The sequence below is a fragment of the Sardina pilchardus genome, chromosome 16 (assembly GCF_963854185.1).
Source record: "Sardina pilchardus chromosome 16, fSarPil1.1, whole genome shotgun sequence".
Lineage (NCBI taxonomy): Eukaryota > Metazoa > Chordata > Actinopteri > Clupeiformes > Clupeidae > Sardina > Sardina pilchardus.
Window position 1 is genome coordinate 10,435,731 of NC_085009.1, and position 15,000 is coordinate 10,450,730.

General features: G+C 47.3%; 3 protein-coding genes across 3 annotated transcripts in view; 2 read left to right on the forward strand and 1 right to left on the reverse strand.

The window, feature by feature from the left end:
* The window catches only part of LOC134060227 (zinc finger MYND domain-containing protein 15-like), a 3,621-nt gene extending 3,363 nt beyond the window's left edge, over positions 1-258 (forward strand). Inside the window, exon 8 of the mRNA XM_062516859.1 lies at positions 1-258. This exon is cut by the window's left edge and continues 129 nt beyond it. Within this exon, the coding sequence (XP_062372843.1) occupies positions 1-91 (91 nt within the window). The 3' untranslated portion in view covers positions 92-258.
* A 1,722-nt stretch (positions 259-1,980) lies between these two features.
* paqr9 (progestin and adipoQ receptor family member 9) lies at positions 1,981-6,406 on the forward strand. The gene has a single exon (XM_062516925.1). The coding sequence runs from the start codon at positions 3,624-3,626 to the stop codon at positions 4,761-4,763; it is 1,140 nt and encodes a 379-aa protein (XP_062372909.1). The 5' UTR covers positions 1,981-3,623; the 3' UTR covers positions 4,764-6,406.
* A 3,066-nt stretch (positions 6,407-9,472) lies between these two features.
* pcolceb (procollagen C-endopeptidase enhancer b) overlaps positions 9,473-15,000 on the reverse strand; it is a 10,255-nt gene continuing 4,727 nt past the window's right edge. Inside the window, exons 3-9 of the mRNA XM_062516314.1 lie at positions 14,775-15,000; positions 14,066-14,190; positions 13,137-13,273; positions 11,949-12,688; positions 11,529-11,609; positions 10,478-10,648; positions 9,473-10,048 (exon numbers count right to left, since the gene is read on the reverse strand). The exon at positions 14,775-15,000 is cut by the window's right edge and continues 33 nt beyond it. Of these exons, the coding sequence (XP_062372298.1) occupies positions 9,918-10,048; positions 10,478-10,648; positions 11,529-11,609; positions 11,949-12,688; positions 13,137-13,273; positions 14,066-14,190; positions 14,775-15,000 (1,611 nt within the window). The 3' untranslated portion in view covers positions 9,473-9,917. The remainder of the gene's footprint in view (positions 10,049-10,477; positions 10,649-11,528; positions 11,610-11,948; positions 12,689-13,136; positions 13,274-14,065; positions 14,191-14,774) is intronic.

Genomic DNA, 15,000 nt, shown 5'->3' on the forward strand with positions numbered 1-15,000 from the left:
TGCCAGGCAGAGCCCGCCCCCTATGCAGCCCAAGTTGACCCGAAAAGAGAGGAAGCAGGCAGCCCGGAACATGCCTCGCAAACGCAAATGAGAGCATGTGCACGTGACCATGCATACTCATGCATGTGATAGTGTGCTGGTCCAAATATGGGCACAATCCAACCCCAAATGCACAAAAGACACCCACACGAACCCACGTAATGCAGCACCACACAACAGACTCCCATAAGCACTCATTAGGAAAGACACAGCTAGAAAGACTTACGTATACACCCAAATAAGAAATGTACACACAGACACACACACACACACACACACACACACACACACACACACACACACACACACACACACACACACACACACACACACACACACACACACACACACACACACACACACGCACACACACAAAACTGGTTCCCCTACAGCCACACATCTATGTGTTTACAGCTACATGTCCTTTGCACAGATGAATAACTTTAGTTTCCATAAGGGTCAGCAGACAATACATACTTATTAAAGAAAACTCTGAAATACAGCCTGTATCCGCTGCTCTCTGGTGTGTTGGTGGTTTGTAACTGTAAAATGTAGTTAACTGCATTCGCCATATGCCATTTCCTTCTCATTCTGCTGATTTGAATGAGTAGGTATTTACTGACTTTACAAAGAAATGTCTTCCACATAAATGTTTATGTTTATTGCTGTGAAACATAGTGGAGATGGTCATCTTTCAGTGCACTTCCGATTAGTGTGCCTCACCCTGTCCTGGGCTACTACATTTACTATGAACCACTAGGTTGGTTTTACTGTAAAAGCTAATGAGTGGGGAAGTCTCGTATGGTCATCTCAAAAGCCAGATGGTCCAGCATCTTTCAGTGGTCCATACACCCAAATACTCAAATGCTGCTGACCATCAAATCTCATTAGCGTAACCACTGGCCAGTGGAGGAGCTGTGGCGTCCCCTTAATGGATTGCTTTTTCCATGACTCAGTGTCCACCGCAGGGCCACCTGTCACGGCAGAGTGACACACGGCCGGAGCTCATCCAGGAAGTGGGCTGGGGCTGGGGGATGGGCCGGGGGCCTTCTGTCTGCCAGGCGTGCTGTGTTGTGTTGTTATTAGCTTTGTGTGTGTGTGGTGAATGTCTAATGGCTAAAGCATTAGTTAGTGTTTACCAATTTGTCGAATTGTTTCAGAGATGTCTAAACAATGGAGCACTACAACGGATATATGAGTAAAGGGCTTAAAGCAAAGAAAAAAAAGATGTGTTTGAAGTTATCAGACATCAAAACCACTGTAATTGTCTCTTTACAAATCCTAAACAACCCTGCCCATGTCTGAATTCTGGCACAATCTGCCTTGTTATTGACCAAGGTGGAAGTGAGAAACTGTATACTGTCATTGTATTAGTTCTGGTTTTTGTTAAGTGTATGGCCAGTTAGTTTTTGGTGAGATTCACAAGTAAATTATAGGCCAACTGATCGACTGCAGGGTCATTTTCACCAAACGCAGCATTCAACTCACAGCCTTGTGGTGCACTTTGCACCGATATAATCAGGAAACAGCCTGACCTGGCAGTATCACACTTATATGGCTGCGTATATGACGGTCTCTCTATATCTATTTAGAGGGGTTTCAGTTTCATGCGCAGCCAACGCCTAACGGCGCCTATACCAGACAGAAAACTCATCTCCTTGTGGTACCATCGGTTCTTTAAGTGATTATTTAAACACCACATGGAAAGTTGACTTCTAGAAGGTTGGGGCATGCAAATGGTTGCGCTTCGGCGTGCCCTGCACCCTGCAGGCAAGTGTTGCGTGTAGCGTTGTGCATGTGTGCCAGGAAGAGATAGAGTGACATGAGAGAGAGAGAGAGAGAGAGAGAGAGAGAGAGAGAGAGAGAGAGAGAGAGAGAGAGAGAGAGAGAGAGAGAGAGAGAGAGAGAGAGAGAGACGCGCTTCCCCGCAGTAGCCGCTGGTTGGCTAAAATGTTACACAGCACCGTACGAGGTACGGCCGAAGAATTTGGGTTATCCACGGAAATAGACCCTCCTCGAGTCGTCAAAATAGTGGAGGCGCGTAATAATGCCGGTTGACAACCTTACCAGCATTACAACGTCAATTGCTACACTCGTCAGGACGTCAAGGACGCGTTTTTTCGACGACTTGACTGAATTCCCCGACATGCGACTGGGCAACATCATATATTTATGTAAGACATCAACTGCTCGGTGGACCGCTCGCGGATGACCTCATGGAAAAGACGGATTATTTCGAGTGATTGAATAGAGCTACACAGGAGACCCGGCGCAGTTAAGGTACCGCTTACTACGCATGTCGGTCCGCTACTCTCTTTCTACCTCGTGTCTCCTCTGGACTGATCTCTGATAGGTCATACACGTCTTCACATATAAAAGTCAAGGACAAGCGTTGGGAATCGCAATTTGAAGCCGGTGCTCACAGTCACTTGACCGAGTGTCCTGTGGATCACACACTGTGCCGGAGACAGATGGGTCAAACCCCAAGGTAACACCGCTACTTCCAAGGAACCGCGCCGTAACTATTTCATTCCTAAATAGCCTACGTCAATCTACCTCATAGTTCAGCGTTCGCGAAAAAGCCGGCATGAGAGCGAACCGTTTTTCTGCCAATGCCTTATTATAGGGACAAGCAGATAAACGCGTCAAGGACATGCGTTATGCATGAAGGACCGTGAATAATAGAAATTACAGTCGCGCCACGTCTCACCGTCCAGCCGATTCAAGAGCTTGTCCCACACGACCTACTTTTCGGGAGAATTGATGATGCGAACGGAGGATCGTTTGCATGCATTTGACGGTGTACTCGGGTACTGCAGGCACAGAGAGAGTTGCCAGACCGACTCACTGAGCGTAAAGATGTCATCTTGTTTGGACAGAACCGATGTCTGAATTTGCTTAAAAGAGGAAGCAAGAAGACATTTGAATAGAGAACGAGTTGCACGTGAGATGGGAAAAGAAGATCGGTCACCCTTGAGCCAAAGAAGGAAATGAGAACGCTGTCCACAGCAAAATGGAGTTAAAAGATTAACTGAGTTGCTCTGACATAACCTTTTGGACTGGGTCGAAGAGGTCAAGTAAAAGGACCACAAGTAGGCCTACTATCACACCGGATAATGGTCACTTTTCAGTGAAACTCTTGGCTCACTTTATTCCCTTCTTTGGACTGAATCTCAGGGATTCCTTTTAGATACAGCCTGTCTTGTGCAAATGGCTACTTTTCATGGCTGGTGCCTCAGAGACTGACATGAATGCCTTGTGGTGGACAAAAGCCTCAAGACTTTTGTTACAAGGGAACTCTCTTAAATTTTTGCAGCAGTGAAATGTCCAGTGAGGCTGATCAGCATTGGACAATCCAGATCCAACAAACTGCTACTGAGATACCAAGACATTTGCCTGATGTACAGGCCTGATGCCTGATGTGTTTGCCATCAAGCAATAAATGAACAAGGAGGACATGTAAAAGAGGTGGTATAGCACTTTGAATTAGTTTCTTAACTGGTCATTTGCCTATCCGTGCAACTGAACTTGCATCACTTGTACTGTAATTCATCGAGTTGAATTCGAATCGGACTGACTCCGCCATGTGGTCCGTACCGTTACTGCGTCACACGGACGTGCCGCCGCGCGTCACCGAGAACTTCATCCTGACCGGCTACCGCTTCCCCAACTACAGCCTGCGCCAGTGCCTGGCCTCGGCCTTCCGGCCCACCAACGAGACCGGCAACTTCTGGACGCACTTCCTGCCCATCTTCGTCTTCGCCTTCCACTTCCGGGAGGTGTTCGGCTGGGAGGGCGCGCCGGCCCCCTCCGACCCCTTCTTCTACCCGCTGTGGAACTACCTGCTGGGCGTCTGCCTCCTGCTCCTGGCCAGCAGCCTGGCGCACCTGCTCAACTCCATGTCGCTGATCGTGCGCGAGGTCTGCTTCTTCGTGGACTACGGCACCATCAGCGCCTACACGGTGGGCTCCTCGCTGGCGTACTACTACTACATCCACCCGCGGGCCGGGCTCCCGCCCCTCGTCGGAGGAGGAGGAGCGACAAACGCGTCGGGGTCGAGCGGTGAGGCCGATATGGGGTCTCCTCCGGCGTCGCCGTCTTGGCTGCCGGAGTTCCAGGTGTTCTTCGACTCGTACTACATCCCCAGCTCGTGCCTGGTGGCCATCGTCTGCGTGCTGGCGTGCTGCAACACGCGCCAGCGCTGGCGCACCTACCGCTACGCCATCCGCACCCTGGTCTTCCTGCTGCCCTTCTGCGTGTCGTCCACGCCCATCTTCTACCGGCTGCTCAGCCCGAGCCCGTACCCGTCGGCCTCCTCGTCCTCGGCCGCCGCCGCCACCACCGCCCACTATTTCTACCGCCACTGCGCCTGGCTGGTGGTGTCGGCGCTCTTCAACATCAGCAAGGTGCCCGAGCGGCTGTGCCCGGGCGCCTTCGACATCTGGGGCCACAGCCACCAGTGGTTCCACTGCTGCACCTTCCTCTCCATCCTGGACGAGCTGCACATGATCAAGGCCGAGGTGCGGGCGCTCTTCCTCCACCCGACGCTGGTGCTGCCGCCCGCCGTGCCCACCAGGCTGCCCGGCCCCGAGCTCCTCACCACCTACGGGGTGATGGTGCTGCTGCAGGTCTGCATCGCCTCCATCATCGCCTGGTTCAGCTGGGGCGCCTACCACATCTACGCCCCGCAGCAGAAGCAGCTAAAGCAGCTGAAGCAGCACTGATTAGCAGTGATAGCTATAGCGTTCAGTAATGGACCTCAATACATTGTAGTCCGTCTGTCAGACCATCAATCGTGACTTTGGCATTATTTTATTAACTGTATTTTTTAGATACATGATGTCATTCTCATTGCACTAATGGGTTTTATATCCTGTACTGATTTCATCTTTGACTGATGGAGGCCAGTGATTATTATCTTTTTAACTTGAACCTTGAACTCTGCCCCTGCTGTATGAACTGAAACATTGATTTAAATGCAAGTGAGAGTTGACCAGGTCATTCCCCCTTTGTAGCCATTTTGTGTGATCTGTGTGGGGCTCTGAAGGATGTCCAGAGGTTACAGTGTGTTCTGTAGCGAGAGGAGGATTCCATCTCCCTCAGGGTTGTGAAGACACAAGGGAAAATCAGGGATTTTTTTTTTTGTTTTGCTGAAGGGAGTCTGTAAACCCAGTTCATAGCATTAGCATAGCAGAGATGTTTCAGAATCACTCCCACCCGCTTTCCTGTTGGTATTTTTGCCTTGGATTTCATCCCACACTGTTATTAATCTGTACCACTATACTCTCTCTCTCTCGCGCTCTTTCTCTCTCTCTCTCTGTCTCTCGCTCTTTCTCTCTCTCTTTCGGTCTTTAATGTCTCATTTCCTTTGTTTTTCCCATGAGCCGTCAAACAGGAAGTCAGGAGTTACAAACAGGATAAATGACTAAGGTTTGACTAAGGGCACCCTGTGCTTTGATGGAAGAAATGTTGGGGGCGAGTTCTTGTGTAGCGATGCACTTTAGTTTCTGGAGGGTTTTTTTTTACGTCCGATCAGTCTTTCCTCCTTTACGATCTGTGGTGTAATGATGTCGTCCGCACACACAAATAATTTACAGGAAATGCTGTGGGGAGCTGTAATGGAGAATGTCGATTTATTTGTAGAACAGCAACGTTTTCACTTTATAGATATCAATTTACGTCAAACATAATCTTTGCATGTCTTACAATGAATTTGTAGGTGCTTGATTGAGCACCAGAAACAGAACGAGAGAGGTGCCTTTAAGGACACAGAGTTCAGTTCAGGCCAACGGAAGGGTGTCTATCTATCTGCCTGCAGAAAAGTGCAACACAAAGGACTACGTTTCCTTGATTGTGCATTTTCCTTAGTAATAGTCAAGCCATATTTAGAATTAGAAAACATATCGCTATTACTTTTATTATTACTTTATTACATTACATTATCTTTGTTATTATTACTAGGTAATACGAGCAATAGTCCTGACGACCGTATCAGGAGCCATAATTAGCTTAGTTTGCACTCAGTGCACTGGATGCTTTCAGGAAGTGGTGTGGTGGTGTCTGGGAAGTCCCATGGGTGTTATACTGGGAGCATTAGGCCACCCTGTGGCATCATGGGATTGAAACCTGATAAAAGCCCTCAACCACTTCCTCTGAGCATGTGGTGGTGATGGTGGTGGAAACTACTGAGGCCTTTTCTTTGGAAAGGCTGCTTTTGAGAGAGAGAGAGAGAGAGAGAGAGAGAGAGAGAGAGAGAGGGAGAGAGAGAGAGAGAGAGCTCACTGTGAAGTTAGGCTGCTATAGTCTCCAAGGGTCAGTTCCACAGAAAAAAGAACAATTAAAATCGCTCACTCCCAAAAACTTTCACTCTGCACTTTGAGTTTGGGGGGTGGGGGGGTGGGGGTTGTCTCTGCTGTCGTGCAAGTCACCCTGTTTGGGAAAGAATGGCCACCGTTTGAGAAAGGAGGGGTGGGTGGGGGTAAATGTTTTCCAACATGCATTTCTGCCTGCAAGTGAGCACTTGGGAAACTGTGTGTGTGTGTTCCATACAAATGGAGAGTTGAGTGAAGGGAAGTGGAACGTGGCCCAGGTCTTCATGGCTGACTTGCCAGGGTCTGTGTCACCTCTTTAATTACAGAGAGCTGTTTGGCTTACAGCTTTCAGATGTCTCTGTCACAAGGCCCTCAGTGAAGGGACTATTTTTTTTAAATCATTTTTAAACTTGTTAGATTGAGACTGTTCTTAAATTCTTTCTATAGAAATTCTTAAGCATTAGACTTCTTTTGCATTGTAACTAACCATAATGCTTTCAACCAACCCGGGTTAATTTATAACGCTTTATAATTGCTGTTACGCCATGTTTAGGTCTATAAAATACAAACTAGAGCCTTATGACAGAGTCAAGAGTGCCTAACCTTCCATTTTGGAATATGCTCTGTCTGTCTTTAGGATTTTAAGCAGTGAACTTCACCAACACAGGCTTTAATGTCCAGATGATAGACTGAGCGTAATGTTGTCATAGCGACACTTTGGCTAGAGGGGCTGACGTCTAGGGGGAGGGCTGGGCACAGTTTGGTGTGAAATGATAGCCACACAGTTCCTCTATTAGTTTTGCACAGTGGCACAGACCTGCTAGTCTCAGTAAAAACCAACTACGGGTTTTTTACATCAACAAAAAAAAAAAAAGGAAGGAAGATGGCTGTCCGTTTCGGTGCGAGGTTTTGCACTTTGAAACCTGTGTGATGTGTGGGATAGTGTTTGTTTGCGAATGATATGTTAGATTGTAACTTATAGATTGAGTCTCGCTGTCTTGTATGTGTCTACCACTGTCTTGTATGTGTCTACCACCATGATTCGTCCTTTGGAATTTTACTGCAACTTCTTGCGCACACAGCTCTGTTTGTAAAACAATGAGACGTCTTGATGTCTATACCATTTCAGTGTAACTCACTCTAACCAAGGTTCAGGATTTGCACGAAACAATGCAAGGGACAAGAAACTAATATTTGTGATGCTGCATCAAGAACTTTCTGGAACTGCACATATCAGAAGTGCAGTCACACCTTCTAGATGGATCATTCCATCTTTTTTATTCATACTCAGAACAGGGTCCCCGCTCGGACCACATGGACTGATCCGCATATGATCCTCATCTGTATGAATACTGACAAACAATATCAAAAGATGTACTGTACTGCAGATATTACCGCTGGACTCACAATGGACAATCAATGTGTGTGTTTTAGACTAAACATCAATGTTATGTTTCAACTGCCATTACTTGTTATTCTGCACCTGTGCCCCTGGTATCGTAAGTCACCGTGGTGGCAAAGATGATCTTCCAAGACAACAGGGCTTTGTCTATTGGGGCTTAGAGATAACCTATTGTCGAATTCTTATATTAGTTTGAACTATAAGGTTGATATTGATGAGAGGCTGATTGAGCCCATTTTGATTCTATTTTGTTTATAACAATTTATAGGCAAATAAAAAATTCAAATGTTACTCAATATGTTATAGTGTGTGCATTTCATGTGTTTGGGTGAGGTGTATGCTTTTGCTTTGTTTATCACTCAAAAAGATCTGTTCACATGTGCAGTGAGTCACACAGCATGATTCAAATGTGTCTCATTTGGAAGTATTCAAATGTTTCCAAATGAGTACTATAGGCCAGGGCAGTCCACAGCACTTCCTACAACTCATCCTGTTTACTTGCCTGCATACTTCCTATTCTCTCACTTGTATAACATAATAGGTGCATGCATGACACTGAGAACGCATGTGTTAGTGTGTGTACTTTTATTGAACAGTATATTTAAAAGAGAGAATCCCGCACACTGTCCATTACGCATGCAAACATTTATTCACAGTATTCACAACCTCATAGACCGAAACGTCGTAAATACTGTGAATAAATGTTTGCATGCGTAATGGACAGTGTGGAGGATTTTCTCTTTTAAGTATAACTGGTTAACCTATTCCAACGCACCTGTCCCCACAAAAGAGGTGTGCAAAAGCGCTTGTAAACTATTCAACAGTATACAGTATGTCAGTGAATGTTACCTATTCCCCAACTTTCTATCATTCTCTAATTTTCTCCCTTCTTCTGTCACTATCCGTCTGACTGTCTGTCTGTGTTTGCCATCTATTATCAATCTATTTATTTATCTTGCTACCATCCCATCCCCTCGATCTTGTTCAAACAGTAAAGAACTAAGCCCAGTCATATACACACGACACGAGATGCAGGCCTGGACAAAGGCGTGTGCTTGCACAACAGCAGCTGGAGAGAGGACTGCGGGTTGGACGAATGGAGGAAGGTATTAAGAATGAATGAGGGAGAGAAAAGGAGAGGTGTTCCATTCGGGTCTCTCTTTCCTCACATTGGCTGCCCGCCCAATCTCCCTTTGTTGGCCTTAAATTAACCCCTGGCCATCTCTCTTGTGTTGTGTTTGGTGTCTTTGTGTGTGTGTGTTTGGTGTCTCTCTCTCTCTCTGTGTGTGTGTGTGTGTGTGTGTGTGTGTGTTGCATGCATCTGTGTTGATTGTTGACTGGGTCGGTATGACATAAGGGTAAGAAAAATGTTGACACGTGAAAGAGAATCAACAGCATACAGGCTTACATCACATCAAGGGTATTCTAAATTCCTTGCCATTATCATAATATGAAAATTTGTACCCTTGCTGTTTGTGATAACATATCATATGACTAGGAGCAGTTGTTGGTTTGTCGGCAAGACGGCAACATATGGTGACCCTATGTCACACTGCTATTGCCATACCTGCAGGAATTACAGTTAACCACTGGGGGGCAATGTTGAGGTATATTACAGTAATAGGGACACAGAGGTGGACTAGTTGAAGATGGTAGACCAACTCAGGGAAATCTCAGCTCAGTTTGATGTGAATGGACAATGAATGTTCTTTTACGTTTAAACATTTTTATTAAATCCCCATCATAATTTATACAAATCCAAGTAACTCAACAGTTACAGTATAATATCTCATGTATATAAAAATACAAAAACAATGAATACTTTTGGTGACATGCACTCAGCAGAGTGTTGAAATAGATGTTAATCACATTATATTTTTTTACCAGCGTGATATCTGCTCAATTTCAGTAGCCTACGTAGGCCTACTTTAGGTGCACTGACAGGGTATACCGAGAGAATATACTTTGGATGTCTAAATGATATAATGACAAATATGAGCACCTCTTCACACATGTTGATTCTCCCACCCACCCAAAATTCATCTCCGTCTGTTTCAAATGCTTGCCTCGATCTCTTCGACTGGGCAGCATGTCTTCCTCGCCTTCGGCTTGGCATTGATGCCCGAGCGTCGACCAAGCGGCGTTGCTTGCCTGGCGCCCTGTTATCAGCACTGTGCCTTGGCGTAGGTGGCAAGAGCCTTGGCGTGGACGATCTTGTACAGCAGTACAAAGCTGCTGGGTTGGATAATTCCCCGACCTTCTGCATTGACCTCACCCATCATCACGTAGTTCCCTCCTGTCCATTAAAAACAAGTATTTACGGTAAATTACTCAGTATTATCAAGTTATGCATCAAACAATGTCTGTTTGAGAGTAAGCAGTTTGAGAGTAAGCATGTTTATATGTTAAATTGTGTTACATGTTGAACATGAGCATGCTAATGTAATCAGAGTAGAAGTCCAGCTTCAGAAAATAAAAGTCCTGCGGCCTGCCACATTTTTTGATCTGACCATTCACTTAATCAGCTGATTCTAATTAATACAACTCTTAAGGCAGGTGGATCAGCTAATTAGTGGAATAACCTGTGTGAAGTGCATAGCTAGAACCAATGACAGGTCTTTTACTTTCTGAAGCCGTAGTTTTATATCTGTAATATATTCATGTCAATGTGTGTCTGTGTTTAAGTGGGAGGGAGAGAGGAGTGAATCCTACAGTATGCGTATACCTTTCTTGATGGCCGGGCACTTCTTGCAGGTGGTCGTCAGGGTGACGGACATAACGGGGCCCCTCTTGGCGACCTTCAGCGCTCCGGCCTTGTAGAGCTTGATGATGGACACGTCCACCTCGACAGTGCCCTGCTGGCCCGCGGACACCGCCATCACTCTACCCGTCAGCACTGAGGCGAGAGGTTCACATGAGTTAAGTGTGTGTGTGTGTGTGTGGGATGGCATCTGTCAAATTTGTGTCCTTACAGTATGTGATATTTATTCTTAATTGTGGATACAAATAAAGAAGTAAACTGTGTGTGTGTGTGCGTGTGCGTGTGCGTGTGCGTGTGCGTGCGCGTGTGCGTGCGCGCGTGCGTGCGTGCGTGCGTGCGCGCGTGCGTGCGTGCGTGCGTGCGTGTGTGTGCAAGAAAGAACTAACAAAGAACATAATGCACATAAGAGATAGGATACAAGAAAAGAAAAATCGAGAAAGTTGTAGATATGTTCACAATAGTCCCAGTGACATGAGTCAATGTCAAATTGATATTCCTTGACATTTCACAGGAGTTCCACCCACTCTGCGCCGCATGTCATTTGCATATGATGACAAATGAGCTGTAACCTCTCCACACAGGGCTCTCACCAGCTGCTGGTTTCTCACCGCAACCACAGACACATCTCCCATGATGCACTTGCTCTGGGGCCAGTCTAGTATCACAGAATGCAGCAAAGCCCTTCTTCTTATGGTTCCTGTGGTTTCTATGGCTCCTATGGTTCCTATAGTTCCAATGGTTTCTATGGCTCCTATGGTTCTTATGGATCCTTTGTCCACCGGCTGGTGCGGAGAGGCATCGTGGATGGCGAACAGTTGCCCCCACATAGTCAGAGATACAGTGTCCATGACAACTGTGGTGGCTCCCGAAATAGCCGGAGAAAGAAAGAGAAAGGGAGAAGAGGAGGGTGAGAGAAGGATGAAGAGAGTGAGAGAAGGTGTTTGTGTGTGAGAGAGAGAAAGAGAGAGAGAGAGAGGGAGAGAGAAGGAGAGAGAAGGAGAGAAAGGTGACTCACCAAAGTGACTGGGGCAGAAATTGGACTCCATGGTGCCTGTCCTCTTACAAGCCTGTGTGCACAAGGGGTTTGCTGCTACGGCTGCACAGAATATGAGATAAATATAAGTGCAATTAGCTGACACACACACTCACACACGCGCACTTACACACACACACTCACACATGCACTCACATACTTACAAACATGAAAGTGGGCACAAAAATACATGCACCCCTTCACACTCAAAACAGCTAGGATGGGGCTGCTTGTACAACACACACCTCATCCTGCAAATCAACACACACATACTGTATGCTTCTGTGGTCTTCGTCCTCACGCTTACATACATGTGCGTGCGCACACACACACACACACACACACACAAAACACGGCGAATAGCACATTTCTCTGTTATGAAATCACATTATCTCGGCTCACGTTTCTTGGCCGGCTTCGCTGCGGTGCCGGTGCTGTTCTGGCCCGGTTTGCTTGCCGGTTTGGTGCCAGGTTTGGAAGCTGGTTTTGGAGTGGGCTTCACTTTGGGCTTAGGTGTAGGCCGTGGAGGCTTTACAACAAGCTTAGTTCCAGGCTTTCTGGTGGGCTTGATGGGTCTGGTCCCTGGTTTGGGAGTGGGCTTGACCGGTCTGGTCCCTGGTTTGGGAGTGGGTTTGACCCCTGGTTTAGGTCCCGGCCTTGTGCCCGGTTTTGGCGTGGGTTTTATTTTGGGCTTCGGCGTTGGTTTGGGCTTGGCGGCCGGTTTCGGTTTCGGTGTCGCTTTGGGTTTCGGCTTGGGCTTGGGCTTGGGCGTGGGTCTCACTCTGGGTTTAGCCGTCGGCCGGACCGGTTTGGGCTTCGGGGTGGGTCTGGTTCTGGGTTTGGGCGTGGGCCGGCGCGGCGCGGGTTTGGGCTGAGGCCGTGCCGGTCTCGCCGGAGTGGGTTTGGGTCTCAGGGCGGGTTTGGGAGTGGGCCGGGCCGGCTGAGGCCTGGGCGGACGGGGGCTGGGCCTGACCGAGCCCGAGCCCGACTCCACGCGGGGGCCCGGGGCGTAGTCGATGTCCCTGGTGGGCGACCGGGAGCCCTTGGGGATGCTGGTGTAGTGGGCCATGAAGCCGGCTTTGGTCACGCTCAGGTCAGACACAAACTGAACCAGGAGCTCATTGGCATTGGTCACTACAGGCCTGCAATGGCAGAAAGAGGCCAGCATGTATCATTATGGCTGTTTGTTACAGGGGACACATACAATAATCTTTTGTTTGTTTGTTGTTTGTTTGTGCTTGTTTGTTGTCATTACCATGCATTACAGTGCCATCATAAAATGATTGGGCCCTAATTTAATTACCATTTTTAGACTGTTTTAGACTCTTTACCCAGCATTTCAATTAGGGCCAGGTTATCAGCTATTGAAAAAAAATAAATACACTCTTTGGGGAAAAAGGTGCTATATAGAACCAAAAATGGTTCTATTGCATGCTTCATATATGGCACCCCTAAATGGTTCTTTAATCTATTTTGAAGGGTTCTTTAAAGCCCGCATGGTTCTTTTTAGCACCCCAAGAACCCTTTTTTAAGATTGTAGAGTGTAAATGTGTGTGTTCATGCTTGTGCGTGCGTGTGTGTAGGACTCACTCTGGTACTGCATCCCCACAGAACCTCCCTATTCTCCGCGAGTCATCCGTCTCCCCACCGTTAAAAAGCGCCACGTAGTCATAGCGACAGTACATGTCGTGTTCCAAATCCAACTTTTCAAATCTCACTTCAATCACCTGGGAGAAAGAAGGATATCAGAGTAGCAGGCATGTGGAAAAGCAATAAACGCACACACACACACACATACACACACACACTCTCTCTCTCTCTCTCTCTCTCTTTCTCTCTGTCTATCTCTCACACACTCACACACACTCTCTCACACACACACACACACACACACACACACACAGGCACATGTAATGTCCACACTATCCAAACAAGCTCTCTCTCTCTGCCGCACTCCTCCTTTTCCTCTAACCCAACCCCTCTGTACACATGCCCACCTCTTGAATGGGCTCTTTCACTGATGCTTCGTCATTGGATTGTGGTCAGGTGGAGCAGACACGCGCGCTCTCTCTCTCACACACACACACACACACACACACACACACACAGACACACACACACACACACACACACACACACACACATACACACACACACACACACACACACACACACACTCACACACACACACACACACACACACACACACACACACACACACACACACACTTTCACCCAACACACCAAGCTTCTATAACCTACACGCAGAATCTAAAAGCTTACATAATTCACAGGTCATGACTGACATTTTCTAAAACTAATCTCTACCCCTTCATTACAAGGAGACCCCCGGTTGACATTTACGGGACAAAAGGCCCTATTTAAAGCACTTGCGACCACAGACAACCTCAAAGCAATTGGATGTCAATTTTTTTTTCCACAGTCGCACCTCTCAAACAACAGACAGAGATTGGACAGCCTGAGGAAGGCAAATGTGTGAAATAACCAGCCCCTCTAACCATGTTGGTTTCCACGGTGATATGCCAGGAGCAGCTGATGCCTGCTGGGTAATCGGATTCGGGCCAGTTGGGCGTCTTCACCGACCCCGTGGGCTTGGTGAGCCGGCCCCCACAGAACTGGTTCTCTGGAGGGGGGAGAGCGAGAGGGAGGGATGGAGGGAGGGAGGGAGGAAGTGAGCGGAGATGATAGACAGACAGACAGACAGACTTGGTTCTTACTCATCGTTTTTATGTAAGACAAAAAAAAAGAATATTATGTGAGAGGAATATAGGTGCTCATTGCAGGATAGGATTGTTACAGAAAAACGTTTGAACTGTGGAAAAGTTATAAATTATATATATTATAATTATATACATATTATATATATATTCTCAATATTCTGTCGATGGAATGAGAGAACAGATAAGTGTTATGTGCAAAAAAACATGAAACCTGAGCAAGGTCTTTGGTATTATTTGCCCTCAACGGTGCCTTCCAGGCAGCGCTGCCTTCAAGGCGCTACTCCCCTCAGTTTAGGGGTAGCATGAGGGTTGAGGGGGTTAAGGTTAGGAATAGGGTAAAGGTAGTGCCTTTTAGGCTGTGCTGCCTGGAAGGTGTCGTTGGGGGCAAAAAACACCATTGAGCGTTCAAAAACCTGTTTAGACCTGATTCTCAATTGTGCATGAAACATGACATGAGGTGAGAGCTGTGGAAGGTGTCTGTATTCACCGTCCACGTGTGGCTTTCCTCCGCTGAAGTAGGCCAGGAAGCCTCGGCCGCCATTGCCTCCGTCCGTCACCATCTCCAGCATCATGAGGTTGGAGGTGGAGATGATGGCGCCGGGCCGAAACGTCCCGCAGAAGCGGCCCAGCTTCTGCGTCGTGTACGAGTGACCGTTGTACGCGTCCACGTAGTCGTAGCGGCAGGTGGGGTCGGCCTCCAGGTCGAAGATGCG